The sequence below is a fragment of the Pongo abelii genome, chromosome 7, assembly GCF_028885655.2.
Source record: "Pongo abelii isolate AG06213 chromosome 7, NHGRI_mPonAbe1-v2.0_pri, whole genome shotgun sequence".
Classification (NCBI taxonomy): Eukaryota; Metazoa; Chordata; class Mammalia; order Primates; family Hominidae; genus Pongo; species Pongo abelii.
The window spans coordinates 83,607,524-83,629,268 of NC_071992.2; the positions used below are offsets into that span (position 1 = coordinate 83,607,524).

The window sequence follows — 21,745 nt, forward strand, 5'->3', positions numbered from 1 at the left end:
TTGTATATCCTAGCTGTGTCCTCACATGGTGGAAGGGGCAAGGGAGCGCTCAGAGGCCTCTTTTATAAGGGCAGTAATCCCAATCATGAGAAAGGAGTCCACATGTCCTAATCACCTCCCAGGCTCCACCTCCTAACACCATCACATTGCGGATTAGAGTTTAGCTTATGAGTTTTGGGAGGACACCAACATTCAGATCATAACACAGGTGGAGCCTCACAACTGAGTCCAATGATCAGAAGCTAGTGGGGGCCATGTTTAATACTTGCAGGCCAGCCTGGTAAAACAATAAAGACAGTCCTTGGTCATCAGAGTAGAAGAGATGCAGGTATAGGAAATTACTCTTGGGATAAAATAAGGGCCAGAAAAGCTATCAGGTGACTCCATAGTGAGGCCAGAATGAAGTGTCATAGTCAACTCCTATAGATATAGTAGAAGGTTGCTTTTGGCTTCACTTAATGGTTTTAAGGGACTCTACCATTTTAGGGTATTCTGGTGGGATTTATGTGAGTTAAGAGGATGGTTGGTTACATAGGGAAGAGTTGTTCTTTTCTTTGACTATTTTTCTGAGCAAAATTATACTTTCTTGGAATGACTTGAGTTTCTATGATTTTCTGTATCTAAGCTTTATTATTGAATTATCTTAGGCACAACATGTTTACTACCAAGTTATCAACATGCCTGCCCTGGTCAGTATACATGAATACAAATGCAGCTTTACTGTTTGCTGATGATTGTTTATCAGTCTAGTTGCCCAGAGTTTAGCTATGTAATGGCATTCCTACGTCCTCCAACTTGAACCAGGATGTAATTCATTTTTATTTGACTCATAATAGTTTCAACTTGTTAACTCTTTTTCTATGATAGCAACTTTATTACCCATTGTTTTAATTACTAGGAAGACATAGGGGATGGGATTTTCCTCCAGGTACCTTCGTAAGGAATATTCCATGTTTTGATATTGTGGACCTTTCTTTCCAGTGGCATAATCATTGATGCAAAAGGCTGAAAGTTTTTAGTGATCTAATTTTAATGTAGTCACTGACGAGAATTCACTTTATCTTAGTTGTACGGTCTGAAAAAATCCTACATATTTTAGAAGTATTATTTTTTTAGTTGAGATTGACAGCAAATAATCATTTATATCTCTCAAAATGATAGTTATTTCAGCTCATCTACTGCCAGCTTTTAGAGACTTAAATGAACACACATATACATGCACACACACACACACACACACACACACGACTCAAATAATACCAGGAAAGACTAGATAGTCTCTTCAGTTTGCAAACATGATTTCTGTTTCAGTAACAACTGTACCATGCTCTTTTTCTGGCTTTTTTTCAAACCTTTCAGTGTAACATTTTATCTTAAAGTCAGTCATAAACGGTGGCAATCTGCATGATATTGGTCTCTTGGAAAGGCAGATGTGTTAGAATGACTCCAACAGCGGCTTGTATTGCCACATAGTCATGACGAAGTAGGCATAGTGGGTTTTTGGTGCCTTGATCCCTCACTTTGTAGCATTTCTGTACTTTCCTCAAACATTACTTTTTTCTTCCCAGGAGCCTGGGCTTTTACCCATTCCTTCAAGTGTTTGCCCTCATCTCAATAGTCATTTACTGCTTCTTCTTTGAGGCCATGATGGAGTAGCTGTCTGATTCTTTACCTTCCTTTAAAGGGCACGCCTGATTAGGTCAGAGCCATACAGAGTAATCCCCATTCTGATTTACTCCAAGTCTCCTGGTTAGTATTCTATTTGAGGGTGTGATAACCCTTCATGCTCAGGAGGTCCACTCACACTCAAAGAGGAAAAGATGCCACAAAAGTGAATCCTGAGGGCTATCTTAGAATTCTGCCTGACATAGATATTATTATTGCTATTACTATTTATTCACCTATAGCATGCTCCAGCTAAGCATTTTCCAGTAGAAATGTAATGTTTGCCAGGGATGCGTTTTGTATTTTCAAACAGGCACATTTAAAAAAGGCAAAAAGAAACATGTGAAAACAATTGGAATAAAATGTTGTATTTAACCCAATATATCCAATTATTATATTTCATTGTATTCCATATACAAAATTTTTGAGATATTTTATGTTCTTTTTTTCTCATTCTAAGTCTTCAAACTCTAGTGTAAATTTTAATTCATGGCACCTCTCGTTTTGGAACTAGCCACATTTCAACTGGTCAGTAGCCACAGGACAAGTGGCTACCACACTGGATATCACTGCTCTAACTAATGTTAACAAAAAACCCCACAAAATCTCTTCTCTTGAGATTAACTCCAGACATCACTGGTTTTCCTTCTTCCTCCTTCATACAATGTTTGAAAGAGTAGTTATGAAGCGGCATTGTTGTCTGGGGTAAATACCTGAGGTTCATTATCTCACACCAAGGGTACTGAGGGCACAGACACAACAAGAAGTCGGTTTAGGAGTGGAGGTTTAACAGGCAAAAGAAAGAAAAAGGAGAACAGTTCTCTCTCTTGTGAGAGAGAGGGATGCCCAAATGGGACTTCTGGCCCACTGCAGAGTGCATCGGATTTTATAGACAGGCTTGAGGAGGTGGTATCTGATTTTCATAGGGCCTAAAGACTGGTTGGACCAGGTGTGATGTTTACATAACATGCCAGGAAGCTGGCTGCCCCACCCTAATCTTATTATGCAAATAGACTTTCCACTTGGCTGGCGCCATGTTGTCTGCTCCCTACCGCACATGTGGTTGGAAAGGAAAAGGGAAGAGAGAGCCACCATTTTGAACATCCCTAGTCCCAGATAGCCTTTTCCTATTGGCACAACTGCCAGCGTTCACCCATGCAAGCTTCCAGCTTGCTTGTCTATGTCTGCAACTCGATTTTACAGTCTGCTCTTTTGCTAGAAAAGAAAATGATTTTGGGGCCGCTTTTCATTAAAAGGAAAACCTTACTGAGGGCTTCCTTACCCTCACTACCTGCCTAAATTATTTCTTTTTAACTCGTTTATCAGTTAGTGCTCACTGTCTCTACTTGCTCATCTTCCTTCTACTCCTCAAAGCAATTATATAATCGCACCTATACTTCTGAAACTTATCTCACACTGGTCACCAAGTGATTTCCAAATTGCCAAATGGAATGAGCAGTTTTCCAGTCTTCATGTTACAAAATTTCTCTGGTAGTTGTAACCCCGTTGATTATGCTGTCATTCTTCTGACTCCCTGTTCACCTCCTTTCTGGGTGCTGGCCCTCCATCCTCTTTGGATGCCCTTTGCATCACTTCCTGTAGGCCTCATTCAGGAGTTTATCTTTCTTCCTTGCCACACTAAATGCTGTTCCTATGGTTCGTGATTCATCCTTTGCCTTTGTTCTTTCAAGTGCTCTCTCCGTTCAGCCTCATTCACCCTCCTCATTTATCACCCCTACACAGCTAACTCAAATGAGTGTATTTCCATCCACACCTTTTATGTGTTTTTACAACATGCCAAAAGCGTATCTCCACTTGGCTATCCCAATGGCATGTTAAACTCAATGTATCTAAGTGGACCACACCTCCCTCTTCAAATGTGACCTTTCGGCTGCATGCTGTGTGTTAGGTGGTGGTACCATAACTTGCCTATTCTTCCAAACTGGAACCCTTCTAGAGTCCTCTTTCTTCCTTACTGTTCATAACTGATTAGTTATCAAATCTTGTTAATTTTTCCTCTAAGGTATGTTTTGAGTCTGGTTTATATCTCCACTCCTATCAATATCTTCTAGTTCACCCTCTCAACATCTCTGACCAGATTATTGGTTTATCCATTTAAGGTATTTCATTCCTGCCCTGTGTCAGAAAAAAAAAAAAAAAAAAAAAAAAAAAAAAAGGACAGCCTCTGCCCTTATTGAGCTTATGGCTGGCTAGACTGTCATAAATTTATGTTTAGGAGAGTTTCATGGCCAAAATCTCTGTGGCTTGATACAATGTAAATATTTACTCACTCAGAGAATAGTTTCACGTGATGTTCTGGGAATGCAGACGCCTTCCATCCTGTCATTCTACCATGTTCAACACATGACTTTTCAGTTTGCTGCAGAAGCAGAAAGAGCCTGTGGAAGATCATGGGGCAGGTTTCTAATGCAAATCATGGAAGTGACATACATTATCTTCCTACATTCTACAGCTAACTACAAGGGAGCTGGATAAAGTAGGCTAGCTTGGTGCCCAGGAGAAGCAAGGAACACACACTATTGATTTGCTTCTCCATTCTGCCAATCGGCCTTCACTATAAGTGTAGTGGCTCTAAAGTGAAAGCCTGACGTTCACTTGTTTCGGGTATTCAGTGCCTCCATAGAACTTCAGAGAAAGTGCTCCAGGATCTGGCCCTTTATTGGGTCTCCAGTACCATTGCTTATGACTTTCTTTATGCACCACAATCCCTCGAGGTTCCTCCTTTCCATGCTTTTGCTTATGTTGTCCCCATGCCCTGAAGTCTCACCGTCAGCTCCTTCCACTGCTTCCCTCTTCAGCAAGCCACATTTACTTTTCTCTTCAGCTTCAGCTCAAATACCACCTCTTCCAAGATTATTTCTCTGTTGCTGTCCTCTTCTGGGGTGGATTTGCATCCCCTCTCTTTGTGCTTCTATACTTTTCTCTGAACACACTTACCTGCTATGATCTGTTTTTATTTATCTCCTTCGGACCTTGAGTTTCCTGAGGGCAGAGCCACTTTGCTCTTGCACTCCCTAGGACTTGGCACAAAGATTAGCACATAACTTGGTTACGGTTTGCTTGAAGAGGGCTACTTCTGGTTCCATTTCATCCTGATCCCTCTTTTCTGAGACCTCCCCCTACTCTGGCTTTCTTCACTCAAACAAGGCTTCTGCTTTCTAAAATGTGAGCCTTTGGGATAAGATGACATGGGTTTGGCTGTTAGTAGATTTGACTTTTTTGCTGGGATCTTTGGCTTTGACTATGATGCTTAAAAATAAATAGATAGCTAAGTAAGCACGTAAACAAATAAATAAACAACCCAAAAGCTAAAGAGCAGCAGTTTTTTATTTCATGCAATTGGCCAACAAAACCTTCTACTTTGTGAGGCACTATTCCCAGGGTGGCAGGGTTTCCAGTGTTCTCTGGGTCTAATGCTTTTGCTGCTTCTGACAGCTCCCTGTGATGTGAGGCAGTGGTGGGATGAGTATCTTTAGGCCATCCAGACATTGGTTCACGGATTTCAGTTCATATGAAAACACTGGCTGGAGCCTTTCCAAGGAAAAGAGGCCAGCTGCTGGGGGAACAGAGGACAGATATTTATGCTCTGTGACTGCTAATAGCAACCTGCACTCAGCCAAGAGAAAAAAATAGCAAAGGACTTTTTTAGTGAGTCAGTCAGGAATGTACCCAAGAAGTCTTTTCTGACAAACAGACTAAGGAGTGATAGAATAACTATGCATGAGAGAAAATAGAGATGGATAATGTGGCAATTACTTGTTCATTCATTCCCACATTCATTGAATGTATGCAGGAATGCAAAGATGACTAACATGTGGAACTAGACTTCAAGCTTACATTTTAGTAGTGGAGACAGGTTTGGAAATCATAGTTTCAAAGTCTTGTACAAAGTACTTTAAAAGAGCTGAGGAGGCATAGAAGAATCTCCAAAGGGGTTTAGGGACAACTTGATAGAAAAGTTACCCGCATCAAATTTGGAAGTATCCAAAGGTCAAGGTACAGTAGGAGGAGAGTAAAGATGTGTCGTGGAGACAGATATTCCTGGAAGAGAGAAGCATGTGTGTAAGGATGTATTTCAAAGAAAGAGGAAGTTTTATCATTGAAAAGTCCACAAGGATGACTGAATAGTAAAAAGGAGAGTTTTATTGCTGATACCAGTTTGCAAACCAGTAAGAGATAGTCTGGTATGAACTAAAAGTGCTCTTTTTGAAGAGGGAAAGGGAGAGTTGGGTTTTATGCCTTACAGGGCCTGTATTACAAAGATATCATGCTTATTCAGTAGATTTTGGAGAAAACCATACATGTTTATGTGGGCAGTTGAGTGCATGCACAATGGGCAAAGATATATGTAACATACATCCTATGTTCACTTTGGGGTGTGGTTTTAGCATTAAAATGAAGTGGAATATCACTATGTCAAAAGGTGAATCATAGGATATAAAGATAGTTTATGCACAGTCTCCGTAAGTTGGCTGAAACTGGCTTAAAGTCTGCAGTTGCTTATCATGAAAGAATGTTTGTAAGGCTGGTCCTGTTACTTTAGTGGTCTGGGTTGTAATTCAGAGTTAGGGAGGGGGTATGATAATTTTCCTGATAGCTCTTATTGCTAGAGAGTTTAGCAAGTGTACGGATTTTCTTGTAGCCATAGGAATTTAGGAAGTTGCCATGTCAGCTGGGCCTTGAAATCTGAACCCCTAGGTAACCTTTGTTTCCTTAACCTTGAGGTCCATCCTAGTTGATAAAGGGGTGTCTATTTTGATCTCTCAGATGACATGTCATATTGTTGGTGCATGAAGGGTGAAGCAAATAATAAAGGGAATGAAGCTAGAAATCCGGGTTACAGAGAAGTCAGGAATCAGGGGTAGGGACTTCTATGCTACAAGAATCTTGTCAGTAGATTATGATCCTAAGCAAGTTTGCATTCTTATTTTACCAATCACTCTTGGAGGCAACATGGGGACAGAGTTGATATGGCCCATGCCTGGAGGCAAGGACAGAAATGAATAGAGCCTGAAACAAAGCAGAGACTCCTCATGGAGAACCTCTGTGAGGGCAGTGCAAAAGGGAAATGTAGGGTTGGAGCCTCCACACACAGTTCCCACTGGAGCACTGCCTAGTGGCACTATGAGAAGAAGGCCACCATCCTTCTGATCCCAGAATGGTAGATCTACTGACAGCTTGAACTGTGCTCCAGGAAAAGCCACAGACACTCAATGCCACCCATGAAGGAGGGATACTTGAGGCTGTGGGAGCCAACCCTGCATTTCCCCTTTGCACTGCCCTAGCAAAGGCTCTCCATGAGGGCTCCACCCATGTAGCAGACTTCTGCCTGGACATTCAGGCATTTCTGTACATCCTCTGAAATCTAGGTGGAGTTTCCCAAACTTCAATTCTTGACTTCTGTGCACCCACAGGCCCAAAACCACACGGAAGCCACCAGGATTTGGGGCTTGCACCCTCTGAAGCAACAGCCTTTGGTCCCTTGTAGCCACCACTGGAGCTGAAGTGGCTGGGATGCAGGACGCCATGTCCTGAGGCTGCACAGAAGCAGCAGGGACCATGAGCCTGGCCCAGGAAACCATTTTCCTCCTAGGTCTCTGGGACTTTGATGGGAGGGGCTGCCATGAATACCTCTGACATGCCCTGGAGACATTTTCCCCATTGTCTTGGTGAATAACATTCAGCTCCTTGTTACTTATGCAAATTTCTGCAGCTGGTTTGAATTTCTTCCCAGAAAATGGGTTTTTCTTTTCTACCACATAGTCAGCCTGCAAAATTTTCAAGCTTTTATGCTCTGCTTCCCTTTTAAACATAAGTTTCAATTTTAGATCATCTCTCTCAAGCTCAAAGATCCACAGATCTGCCCTACAGATGCCACCAGTCTCTTTACTAAAGCATAGCAAGAGTGACCTTTGCTCCAGTTCCCAGTTGCTCAAGTTTCTCATCTCCATCTGAGACCACCTCAGCCTGGACTTCATTGTCCATATCATTATCAGCATTTTAGTCAAAACCATTCAACAAGTCTCTAGGAATTTCCAAACTTTCCCACATCTTCCTGTCTTCTTCTGAGCCCTCCAAACTGTTCCAACCTCTGCTTGTTACCCAGTTTCAAAGTCACTTCCACATTTTCAAGTATCTTTATAGCAGTGCCCCAAACTCCCAGTATTAATTTGCTGTTAGTCTGTTTTCACACTGCTATAAAGAAATGCCTGAGACTGAGTAATTTATAAAGGAAAGTGTTTTAATTGATTCACAGTCCCACATGGCTGAGGAGACCTCAGGAAACTTACAATTATGGCAGAAGGAGAAGCAGGCACCTTCTTCACAAGATGGCAGGAGAGAGAATGAAAGTGAAGGGGGATGAGCCTCTTATAAAACCATCAGATTTTGTGAGAACTCACTATCATGAGAACAGCATGTGGAACACTGCCCCCATGATCCAATCACCTCCCTTTGCCAACATGTAAGGATTACAGGTTTCTCCCTCAACAAGTGGAAATTACAATTTGAGATGAGATTTGGTTGGGGACACAGAGCCAAGCCATATCATATGCATACAATATTATTTGAAAGAACACTGAATAAGCTATTGTCATTAGTTGTCTGTAAGTGGGGGCTTATTTTATTTTTCCCTATTTTTTTAATGCTAAACATGTCTTGATTTGATAAAATGAGATATAAAGGGTGTATATTTGCAATAGAAGAGAAAAGATGCAATTTGACTTGATAATCAGGATGTGTATAGTTACTTTATAGAGAATAATTTTAAGAATAATTAAAGAATAATTTTTAGAGACTACTGGAAGCAGAAGCTGGTATGCAGTAGATGGAAGAAGGAATGGACAGCAATGAAGAGAGATGAGGAGTAGAGAAAGGAGGAGTACATCCTGCAAAAAGTTATGATGGAAGAGGAGATGTGAAAGGAGGCAGCAATTAGTGGGGAAATTTGGAATTTTTTGGTCATTTTGGTCTGATTTCCTTTAGTTTCTTCTGTGCATGTATGAGAGAGAAATAGAGAGAGAGAGAGAGAAAGCGACAAAGAGAGAGAGAATATTTATGTGTCTGTGTGTACATTTAATGGTTTTTAGGGTGTTAGCGGAAACCAAGATAAAGAACTTGCAGATTCAGGAGAGGGAGAGAAGATAATAGATGGAGCAAATACCAGAGATGGAGGTTGGGGATGGAGCCAAGAAAACAAATGGGTATAAGTGCACTTTGACCTCTGAGACTGAAGAGAACAGCATCCATGGCTTTTTGAGGGGGAGGAAGGGTCAGGAAGTCCAGGAAGTTCAAATCTTATAGTTTTCAAGTTTTCAGGATATTAAACTTTGAGGTCCTATACAGTAAGAAGGAGGAAGAGATGGGTAGAGGGGCCTGATGAAAACCAACACCATTTGAAACTATTCTTGGAGAAATGAATGCACTGAACCCTGCTCAGCAAACTCTCGTCCATGGGCCAAATCTAACCTGTGGCCTGTTTTAGTGGCTCATGTTCTAAGCATGATTTTTACATTTTAAAAGAGTTATTTATAAAGCAAGAACAAGAATGTGTGAGTATGATATGATCTATATCTAGAATATTTACTATTTAGCCCATAACAGAAGATGTTTTCAACTTTTGTTCTAGGATAACCAATTAATATGGTTTGGCTATGTCCTCACCAAAATCTCAACTTGAATTGTATCTCCCAGAATTCCCACGTGTTGTGGGAGGGACCCAGGGGGAGGTAATGGAATCACAGGGGCCGGCTTTTCCTGTGCTATTCTCATGCTAGTGAATAAGTCTCACAAGATCTTATGGGTTAATCAGGGGGTTCTGCTTTTGGTTCTTCCTCATTTTCTCTTGCCTCTGCCATATAAGAAGTGTCTTTCACCTCCTGCCATGGTTCTGAGGCCTCCCCAGCCATGTGGAGCTGTAAGTCCAATTAAACCTCTTTTTGTTCCCAGTTTTGGGTATGTCTTTATCAGCAGCGTGAAAACTAATACAGTAAATTGTTACTGAGAGTGGGGTGTTGCTGAAAAGATACCTGAAAATGTGGAAGCAACTTTGGAACTGGGTAACACGTAGAGGTTGGAACAATTTGGAGGCCTCGGAAGAAGACAGGAAAATGTGTGAAAGTTTGAAACTTCCTAGAAACCTGTTGAATGGCTTTGACAAAAATACCGACAGTGATATGAACAATAAGGTCCAGACTGAGGTGGTCTCAGATGGAGATGAGGAACTTGTTGGGAACTGGAGCAGAGGTGACTCTTGTTATATTTTAGCAAAGAGACTGGCAGAATTTTATCCCTGCCCTAGAGATTTGTGGAACTTTGAACTTGAGAAAGATGATTTAGTGTATCTGGCAGAAGAAATTTCTAAGCAGCAAAGCATTCAAGAGGTGACTTGGGTACTGTTAAAGGCATTCTGTTTTATAAGGGGAGCAGAGCATAAAAGTTTGGAAAATTTGCAGCCTGACTTTGCAATAGAAAAGAAAAACCCATTTTCTGGGGAGACATTCAAGCCGGCTGTAGAAATTTGCATAAGTAGCCAGGAGCCTAATGTTAATCCCCAAGACCATGGGCAAACTGTCTCCAGGCCATGTCGGAGACTTTCATGACAGCCCCTCCCATCACAGGCCCAGAGGTCCAGGAGGAAAATGTAATTTCGTGGGCCAGGTCCAGGGTCCCTGTGTTGTGTGCACAGGGTGCCCTGTGTCCCAGCCGTAGCTGAAAGGGGCCAATGTACAATGTGGGCTGTGGCTTCAGAGGGTATAAGCCCCAAGCCTTGGCAGCTTTCATGTGGTGTTGAGCCTGCAAGTGTACAGAAGTCAAGAACTGAGGTTTGGGAACCTCTGCCTAGATTTTAGAGGATGCATGGAAATGCCTGGATGCCCAGACAAAGATTGCTTCGGTGGCGGGGCCCTCATGGAGAACCTCTGCTAGGGCAATGTGGAAGGCAAATGTGGGGTCAGAGCCCCCACACTGAGTCCCTACTGGGGCACCACCTAGTGGAGCTGTGAGAAGAGGGCCACCATCCTCCAGACCCCAGAATGGTAGATCCACCAACAGCTTGCACCGTGTGCCTGGAAAAGCCACAGACACTCAAAGCCAGCCCATGGCAGCAGCCAGGAGAGAGGCATACCCTGCAAAGCCACAAGGGCAGGGCTGCCTAAGACTGTGTGCACCCACCTCTTGCATCAGCGTGAACTGGATATGAGACCTGGAGTTAAAGGAGATCATTTTGGAGCTTTAAAATTTGACTGCCCTGCTGGATTTTGGACTTGCATGGACCTTGTAAGCCCTTTGTTTTGGCCAATTTCTCCCTTTTGGAATGGCTGTATTTAACCAATACCTATACCCCAATACCTGTACCCCCATTGTGTCTAAGAAGTAACTAGCTTGCTTTTGATTTTACAAGCTCATATGTAGAAGGGACTTGCCTTGTCTCAGATAAGACTTTGGACTGTGGACTTTTGGGTTAATGCTGAAATGAGTTAAGATTTTGGGGTACTGTTGGGAAGGCATGATTTGTTTTGAAATGTGAGGACATGAGATTTGGAGGGGCCAGGGAAGGAATGATATGTATTGGCTGTATCCTCACCCAAATCTCAACTTGAATTGTATCTTCCAGAATTCCCACGTGTTGTGGGAGGAACCCAGGGGAAGGTAATTGAATCATGGGGACCAGATTATCCTGTGCTATTCTCATGCTAGTGAATAAGTCTCATGAGATCTAATAGGTTTATCAGGGGTTTCTGTTTTTGCTTCTTTCTCATTTCCTCTTGCCTCTGCCTTCTAAGAAGTGCCTTTTGTCTCCCACCATGATTCTGGGGCCTCCCCAGGCATGTGGAACTGTAAGTCCAATTAAACCTCTTTTTGTTCCCAGTTTCAGGTATGTCTTTATCAGCCATATGAAAACAAACTAATACACCAATTGAGGATTGAATTCCTCAACTTCTAGCAGGAATGCTCTTTGCTCTAAAAGCAATTAGCAGTCTATATAAAGGGTGTTTTTTAAAATTTATTTTAAAATATAAGTAGAAACAAGGTCTCACTATGTTGCCTAGGCTGGTCTCAAACTCCTGAGTTCAAGTGATCCTCCCACCTCAGCTTCCCAAAGTGTTAAGATTACAGGTATGAGCCACTGTGCCCAGTCTAAAGGGTGTTTTAGTTGACTAACTGTCAGAGGTTGTTGATCACCCATTTATTGATAAAAGTTTTACTTACACAGGTATTTGCTTTAACATTACTCTTTATACTCCGTGGCATGCCAGTAAGCTAACTCTGAAAATAAGCCCTGATTTTCAGCATTTGTCAATTTCCATGGTGTAAATATTCCCACTATGGCTAATTTCAAGCTACCTATGTGACATTACTGAATGAGGTGTTGGGAAGGAATGTGGGAAGTTGGTTTTCACAAGCCAGTATGGGCCAGCTCTAGCATAAAACTAATATTTCCAAGTTATATGCTCTATTTTTGTATTGAATTTTATTTCACAGTTGAAAAAAGGCTTAAAAAAAGAAAGAATTGGGGAGTCTAATTTTCTACATTATAATACAATTGGCATTTTTTTCCAATAGGGAAGTAGATTTTGGAGAAATAGTACTATTTTATATTATATGCATCGAACCTACTTTTGTGAAATGAATTACACTAAGGTGTAGAGAATTTTGAAAAGTTGCTACTTCCATTTCCTATAACTACAACCTAATTCTAACTCTGTGGCTGAGCAGATGCCTAGAAAGATGGAAGTCTGGAAGGAACCTATTGCTCTTATTTCCCTTATAGAAGGCAACTCAAATATGAGAATATGAGAACTGTGTTTTGAAATAAGTTTCCGATACTAATGTGTTTTGTGCTGTGCTAGTTTATGCAAATGTACCCCCAAAAGTCTGAGGAAGCTGAAAGGCTGAAGAAAGAGACTGCAAGTTGAATTTAGAAAGAAACATTTAATAGGGACTAATGAACAGAAGCCGTGTGTGTCCGGGGAGGTTGCAAGTCAAGGTGACTCCCTGCACCATTATCTTCCAGACCCAGGGCTTATATATCATAGGGAAAGGGCGTACATGATTTAGAAGGGATATGTAGGATAACTGACGTATGATAGCATCAAGGTTGTTTTGACCTAATGGCAGGATTTATGGTAAGTACCTGCTCTTAAATAAGGAATAATAGATAAATGAGAAATCTTAGAGGCATTCCCAGAACTGGGTTGATCAGAAGTCAACATGGCAGATTAGCATCAAAGATGGAGTTGCTTTAGCCTGTGCATAGTGAGACCTCTTTGGAGTTGAGAATAAATGGAAAGGCCTATAAATTAAATGACGCAAATGGAGGCCATCTAGATAGGTTTGCTCCACAGTGAATCAGAAAGTTCTACCTGATTCATGTCTACCTCTGACATGCCTGTGGGAGCCACTGCTTCTTTATCCAGAAGAGAAGCTCAGTTTCTGAAAGAACTAATTTTTCCCTTCACTTCCAGGCAGCTCACTCCTACAGCTGGACATTATTGCTACACTAAGCAATGGTTACTTTGTGTATTGGGCCATTCTTGCATTGCTATGAAGAAATACCTGAGTCTGAGTAATTTATAAGAAAGGAGGTTTAATTGGCTCATGGTTTTGCAGGCTGTACAGGAAGCATAACACCGGCATCTGCCTTTGGGGAAGCCTCTGGAGGCTTAAAATCATGGTGCAAGGCCAAGCAGGAACCAGCAGTCAAATGGCGAAAGCAAAAGCAAGAGCAAGGTTGGGGAAGGTGCTACACATTTTCTATACATTTTCTATACATTTTCAAAGGACCACATCATTTGAGAACTCACTCACTATTGTGAGAGCAGCAGCAAAGACATGGTGCTGGACCATTCATGAGAAATCCACCCCCATGATCCAGTCACCTCCCACCAGCCCTCACCTCTAACATTGGGGATTACAATTCAACATGAGATTTGGGCAGGACACAAATCCAAACTATATCACCCTGATAAGATATTTCCTTTAAGCTCTAGTTTGACTTTTACGAGGACCATGTGTTCCAGTGCTCATTAAGAGTTCTACCCTCAAGTCCTGGGCTTTTCTTTCTTACAACATATCTTAGCAACCCACTTCATTTTCTCTTGCATATTTTCTGTTTTCTGAAGATCCCCAGTCTTCATAAACTTAAAAAAGAATCTCAATTTAAAATATGATACCTTTTAAAAGTTAATAAAATGCCTAAAAGTTGTTAATCTCTTCTCAGGGAATAGCTGTGGATGTTCTGCTAGACACTGGGAGAGATATCCTGGCTATTCAGTATAAATGGTTCCCATTAGAGCTTCATGCCTCTGTGAAGCATTTCATCAAAATTCTTTCATCTGCTTTTAATCTGTTTAAGCTTTGATTAAAAATGAAATAACAAGAAGTTTAAAAAAATGCCCTAGGCAATTTGACATTGATAATAGAAAGCTGAAAGAATTATGGATAATAGAGTGGAGATTTATTTAGATAATTTCTCAGGCAAAGTCATCAAAATATGTAAATTTTAAGAAAATATGATAATAAGTGTTTGAACAAAATATGGTCAGACCAGAGAGTTGGCATAATTAAAGGCATAATTCTTTCTCCAAACCAAGTTTTCCATTTAGCTAGTTTGAGTTTTATTCTGGGGTCCATTACTTCTTAGTACTGAAATACATCTTCAAAGCAATGTTTCTCTTCATCTCCATTTTCAACTGCTAAAATTTTACAGCCCTGAAAAACAGCTCATATGTTTGCTGAAATTGAGAGGAGGTAGCCCATGAGTAATGTGCCAGTTCTGTGTGACACACATTTTGACTATTCACAGGGCTTTTTTACTTACTTGCCAGTTCTTTCTTCTTTCTGGAAAAGTGATATATTGCTGCTATCTTTATGAATAATGGACTCATAAATATGAGGCATAAAAGAAACTTAAAGATCAACTGGTAGCTTTCCAAAAGTTAAATGAGAAAACTCTTTTTGTAGGCCTGAGAGCATGATGCAGGAAGTTAAAAAAAAATCAAGAGATCGGGCCGGGTGCAGTGATTCACCCCTATAATCCCAGCACTTTGGGAGGCTGAGGCAGGCGGATCACGAGGTCAGAAGTTTGAGACCAGCCTAGTCAACATGGTGAAACCCCGTCTCTACTAAAAATACAAAAATTAGCTGGGCGTGGTGGCGGGTGCCTGTAATCCCAGCTACTCGGGAGGCTGAGGCAGGAGAATCGTTTGAACCCGGGAGGTGGGGGTTGCAGTGAGCCAAGATCCAGCCATTGCACTCCAGCCTAGGAGACAAGGCAAGACTCTGTCTCAAAATAAATAAATAAATAAATAAATAAATAAATAAATAAATATAAAAATAAATCAAGAAGTTAAGAGAGTTTTAAAAATCCCAAATAATTGAATTATGGATTATTGAATTTCAGATATCTAAGCTTTATGACTTTGGGTGAGAAACAATTTTGTTTCGTATTATCTATGCTCTCTCTTTTAAAATAGACTAAGCCCTTTAAAATTTTATATTTAAGGAATTCAGTCTTAATCTTGAATTCATATTGGAAAGGAACTTTTTTTGTAGAATTATATTACATGTAAATATAAGCATTTAAAAGACATGTTTGGATTTTTATAAATTGTAATAATGTGTTTTAAATCTATAGACTGTGACATAAGCCATTTAGTATCCCATAAATGTCCTATCTTTTCTTAAAATCTGAGTTATTCTAAATGACCATTTGTAATTCTCTACATTTTTTAAGCCCAAAAATTCCACAAATGTATGATTTATGTTAGGTCTTCACAAATGTTTATAATTGCGCTCTGAGAACTCTTAGTCTCACGTCTTCCCCTTGACTGTGGTGCCGTCATATCTGAGTTCTCCATCACGCTTCACTCAGCAGTGATACAGCCCAGCTCCAATGCTAGCCCTCCTTAAAGCTTTTTGTCCTTTAACTGTTTGAAGGCACTACCTTCATAATACAGCAAGTCCTTGAATAATTGTTAAGCTTTGGTCACCCCAAATCCCTGAAATGGTAGTTAGACTGTCTTTTAATGTGTGACACATAAAAATTCTTAGTTACCAATGACTTCTACCAAAAAAAAAAAGAATTTTATAAAATATTGAAGAATAAGCCCCAAATGTACCTGTGTTTCTAGTGTCATCTACAAGGGGATCTACAATGGTGCCATTTACTGAGATGAAGTTGTGCGTACTTTTTCAGCTTTGTGTATAATTGATTCATTAGGTTAGTGGTGTGGGAGATGATATAAGAACTAATGAAATATCATTTACACCCTCCACATCTATACCCGAGGCAAGCAGGGGATCTGAACCCTGTAACACGTTCTTTCTACTCAGGTTCATTATCCTGAGGCTGTTTTCAGGTTCTTTTTTCCAACCCAGCTCATTCTTTCTTGTTCTTTGTAGCCTGCTGAACTTCAGCTTCAATTCCTGTTCTTATTTTCTCCAAGTTCTCCTGGGCTTCAAACTTTAGACCTTTCCTTATCTCTTGGCTCATTCTCTACTGGGGTTTGACACCAACCTCCCTTTGCTCTGTGCCCTGAATCTGAGAGCTGGCCACACCTGCTCCAGCGCCCTGCCACAGTGCTGAAGTTCAGCCCCATTGTTCAAAAGAATAAAATGCAGTGTGAGTTGGGGAGGATGATGTCTTTAGTCTGACAAGTTGAGAATGGAATGCCCACAAGAATTCAACAATTAGCTCAGGAAGAAAGTCTGTGCAGGCAGTAAAGTTGTGCAATATAGAGAAATAAAAATATCAAAGGTATGGGGTAGATTATCAAGAGAAGCATATCAAATGAGAAGAAAAGACAGCTCAGCAAAGAGCCCTTGCCATTTCAGGAAAGCACCCCTATCCCTGCAAAAAAGGGAATTCCTGTGAAGGAGACAAAGGAGAACAGAAAAGAGAGGATAGCATTTCAATAAAGTGGAATTGATAGTGTATCATCACAGAGAAATAAATTAAGGACTAAACTTTTTACATTGCTGACTTAGAATAGTTTTGGAGAAAGGATAAAGACAGAAATTATACTGATGTGCAGTGAGAAATATGTGGATGGTGGGGAAGGAACTTGTGAGGAGGAATCATTTATGCATTGGCTCAAGGAGCTGTCAATCTGAGGGACTGTGGGAAAATTCCTTAAACTTTCTCATCTATTTCCTCATCCACAAACTAAAGACATTAGAATAAGTCATCTTGGACCACCATTCTGCCTTAATATCTAATTATTCTGGGAATCTAAATTCTTAACAAGGAGCAAAATAGTAACAGGCTAAGTTATACTTTATTGTCATCATAACATAAAAATGATATCTCTACAATCACATTCGCAAGTTTATTCTACCTTTAACCACCTACAAGGAATATGGCGCTGCTTTGTTTTTGTTGCATCATTTGCATTGCTTCAGCAGTTCATGGCTGTCATAATTGACTTAAATTCCTAATTTGTTTTCATTGGTAAAAAGGATGTGTCACATTATTTTGAAGCACTAATAAAAAGAAAACAAATAGAATAGGAAATGCACTACTTTTACAAATAGAAAGTTTGTTTTGAACATTAGGTTACTGAAGATTGCTTCTAAAACTTTTTTTTATAAATCTCTTTTAAATCCCAGGTATTGCAATTTCAGATGAACTCGATAAGGTAAGTTGAACTATACATCCGGTGAAAGGAAAATGTAGAACTTAACCTTTTATTCCACTATCTCAATATGAATAAATTTTCTGAAACATATAAAATGTTCAAATATAATTTATTTGGTGCTAACATTTTAAAACTTTGAAAGTTATATGCATATTGTTTTATGAAAGCTATTCCATTAAATATATCATTAAATATATATCACCTACTCTTTTGAGTCAAGGCCTTTAGAATTTGGTTAGAGAAAATGGAATCACTATAATCACTGAATCACTATATTGCAAAATAAAAACTCATAACACTATATATTATGTAAATTATTTTATTCCACTTGTATCTAAATGATAATGATATGGAAAACATTGTATTTTTTGATAGCTCCTCTTTGGAAACCTTACCAATAAAGCTTTTTGTTTGTTTATTTTAATTTTCCAAGATGCCAAGAGACTGTGATGGTGTTTTGAAGTGGGGTAGTAGTTATGATGGTGGTGAGAAGTGGTGTGATTAGGAAAATATTTCTATAGTTGTGTCACTGGAACTTGCTAATGGATTGGATGTGGGGAATTGCAGAACAAATCAGTCAATGATGGATTGCTAGGTTTGGGAGATGAGCAACTAGGTCAATTGTGGTACTACTTACTAAAATTAGAAAGACTAGGAAAAAATCAAATTTGTCAGGTTTGGATACATCAAGAGTTCTCATTTAGATTATTTATTTTGAATTGCCTTTTAAACATGTTTATGTGAGTTGTTGCTTATGAGAGAGATTTGATTTATGACTAAACATATTCTCATTTTTCTAGTCTCAAAAGCCCTTTACATTGTTAAAAATTGGAGAGGACCCCAAAGAGCCTTGATTTATATAGATTATGTCTATCAATATTAGATTCTTGTGTTGTTAATATATTGATATTAGATATCTAAACGTTAAAAATTTGAACTGATAACAAATTTATGTTTTTTTTAAATAGCAGTGATTAAACCATTACCTTAACACAAATAACAGTTTTAGAAAAAACACTTTTATTTTCTAAAACAAGGTATTAGTAAGAAAGTTGCATTGTTTACATTTTGAAAATCTCTTTAATGTATGGCTTAATTAAAAACTGCTACATTTTTATATCTGCTTCTGCATTCAATCTGTTGTGATATGTTGTTTTGCCTGAAAAATCTCTAACATCAGATGTGTAGCTGGAAAGAGAGGAGCACGTAGAAATAGCCATCATCAATATTTGGTGAACACTGCTCTAGATATCTTTTGAGACAGAAAATATATTGAAATTTGGCTTGGGGGATAGATACATAAATAAAAAATGATAGAAAGTATTGTACAGGTTGCATACACCTTATCCAAAATACTTGGGGCAAGAAGTGTTTTGAATTTCAGGTGGTTTTTTGGATGTTGGAACACTCATATATACCCAAAGAGATATCATGGGGCTGGGACCAAAGTCTAAAACAAAATACATTTGTGTTTCATATACATCTTATACACATCACCTGGAGATAGTGTTATTCAATATTCTTAGTAATTTTGTGCATGAAACAAAGTCTTGACTGGGTTTTCACTGTGACTCATCACACGAGGTCAAATATAAAATGCTCTACTTGTGACATCATGTCGATGCTCAAAAAGTTTCAAATTTTGGAGCATTTCAGATTTTCAAATTAGGGATGCTCAACCTCTACAAAAAATGGTATCATAAATCCTGACATTTTAAAACAATAGGCTACTCTGTAATAATTGTATTATTTTTACAAAAACCATAAAGCTAGTATTCTAGTCCGAATATAATACAACACCTTTTGGACTTTGTACCAGAAGAATGTATTTCTGACTCACTAAAAAAATATATAATTTATGAATATATTCTTAAATGTCTATTTCCTTTAATAAACAAACCATCACAATATTTTAGAATTAGTTTCATCGTCATGTGTACCGACTCCAGGCAGAACTCCGTGTTACTCAGTGGCAAGTGCATAAGTGGTAGGCATGGCTTTCCGGCCTTGTTCTGCTTTTCTAGTCCCCCTCTGTGTGCCTGTCATTGTCTCACCCCAGCTGGTCTCCTTCTTATGCCATGAGTTTCCTTATAGTTTGCAGAAATGTAATAATTCCTCCTCTTGCAGTTATGGTGTATGTTCATTTTAAGTACAAAGATATAACCATCACCATTTCTAGGTTCATTTGCTCCTTCTAATACATTCTGCAAAACCTTGGCTGCCTGAGCCATAAATTAGCTTGTATGCGGTTGTTACTGTGCTTGGCTCTTGTCCTTCTCTTTTTTTCGGAGCTCTGACTTGCAGCGGCTTTGGTGTCCACACCTTTGTTGATGAGCTAAAGAATTTTAACTGTTCTTGGAACTGAAACAGATACAACCCTCACAGGATAAATTATGGATGCCCTGACACCCAGTTAAGTGTCAGCCTCAGGACATGGCCTTCTCCTTCACACCCTCTCTCTTCCCAGCACTAGCTCAGGGGAATATCCATTTAACTAAATTGTATGACACTGCTGATTTTCATTTACTTACCTCATATTCCTATTTTTTGAAGACTTTGTGGAAACTGCTGAATTTTATTGCACATTTATTATTTTTCATTTTTATTGAGGAAGATGCCAAAAGTTGTCATAAATAACTTTTCATTTAAAAAAAAAACATTTCAGTGCAAAAAAAAAAAAAATCGACCCCACTTTCGCATCTGATTTTTGGAGTGCCAGATAACAGAAAGGAGTCACAGGCTTCCAGAGCCATTGCCACCATTCTTTGCCTGTCTGGCAGTCACCCTTGGAGGAGCGGGAGAGCCTGTCCCATAGCACCCTCTGGTGACCATGAAGCTCACAGTCCTGAATTTTCCTGAATAAGAAAAAGTTAATCTTAGGGAGGCAGCCACTGAAAAACAGCCAATTGGAATGGTTTGCAGTTAGTATTCACCTGGTACCTATGTCTTTAATGTAATAGTAAATACAGCTTCTTCCTTTTACTCTTCCCTTAACAATTTTGGGGATTCACTAAATATATGTTTTTCCCAACCTTTATAAAATATGGAATTTTTTAACCATCATTTTCTAATTCAGTTATAATTTCATTGAAATCATTTTTTTCATGGCCTTTTACATTACTTTGTGAACTCTGAGAAAGGTAAAAAGAATCATTCATTCTATATAAAATAAATAAATAAAGTGAAACAGAGGTTGTTATTTTTTAAGCTTTTTTTTTTAAGTTGTGGGAATTCTATCAATTCCTTAGTCACTAACCTTTTTCTTTCTCTTCTATGACTACTGTATTGGCTTTCTATTGCTGCTGTGACACCTCAAAACAACACAAATTTATTATCTTACAGCTCCGTAGTCTCAAAGTTGAACATGAGTTTCCCTGAGCTAAACAAAGTCAAGGTGTGATCAGGGCTGCCTTCCTTCCATTCCAGGGGAAATCTGTTTCCTCATCTTTTCCAGCTTCTAGGGCTGCCTGTATTCCTTTAGTGCATGGCCCCCTTGTTATGCCTTTAAAACCAGCAACATCTCTTCTGTCTCTAACTTCAGCCAGGAACAACTCTCCCTATTTATGGAATCATGTTAGGTTGAGGCCACCTGGCTAATGCAGATAATCTCTTCATCTCAAGATCTTTAATCTTAATCACGCAAAGTCCCTTTGCATATTTATGCAAATGTAATTATGTAACTAATTACATATAGAAATGTAAATATTCATTCATTTGTAATGGAACATATTCACAGGTTTCGGGTATCAGGACATGAACGTCTCTGGGAAGTCATCATTCTGCCCACACTGCCACTATCCAAATTCAAATGGTAGTACCTTTATATCTGTATGTGGTTCTTCAAGCTCCCATGATTCCAATTCACCCTTCAAAATGCCACATAGTAGACATGATTGGTGCCTGCCCAGTTTCCCTCCAGTAGGGCGGTGTGACCTATCCTTCAGCTGCTATGAATGTTGGGTGTTTACACGCTTCTTTCCTCGTCTTCTCCTGGCTCGCTCATCCTTTTATAGGTTTCACTTGAGAGAACTCCTTAATAAATCACTTTCTCAGCATCTCATTCCAGGGAAACCTACCTAAGACATGCCACAAGAAGATTCTTCCTAAAGCAAAATCTTGTTGAAATTTTTTTCTTGACTCTCTGGTATCTACCAAATTAAGCCCAAATTTCTTTTTTTAGCCATTTTTCTTTTATATATTTTATTTTTAATAGAGACAGGGTCTCGCTTCATCACCCAGGCTGGTGTGCAGTGCTGCGATCATAGCTCACTGCAATCTCGATCTCCTGGGCTCAAATGACCCTCCCACCTCAGCCTCTTGAGTAGCTGGGACTACAAACGTGTGCCACCATGCCTGGCTAATTTTTTAATTTTTTTAGAGACAGGGTTTTACTATGTTGCTCAAGCTTGTCTCAAACTCCT

At 39.4% G+C, this 21,745-nt stretch overlaps 1 protein-coding gene across 5 annotated transcripts in view; it reads left to right on the plus strand.

Moving 5' to 3' along the window:
• The window catches only part of C7H8orf34 (chromosome 7 C8orf34 homolog), a 502,481-nt gene that overhangs the window by 134,436 nt on the left and 346,300 nt on the right, over positions 1 to 21,745 (plus strand). For all 5 annotated transcript variants that reach the window (XM_024250722.3, XM_024250723.3, XM_024250724.3 and 2 more), the window contains 1 exon segment: positions 17,296 to 17,324. In XM_024250722.3, coding sequence (XP_024106490.3) covers positions 17,296 to 17,324 — 29 coding nt within the window.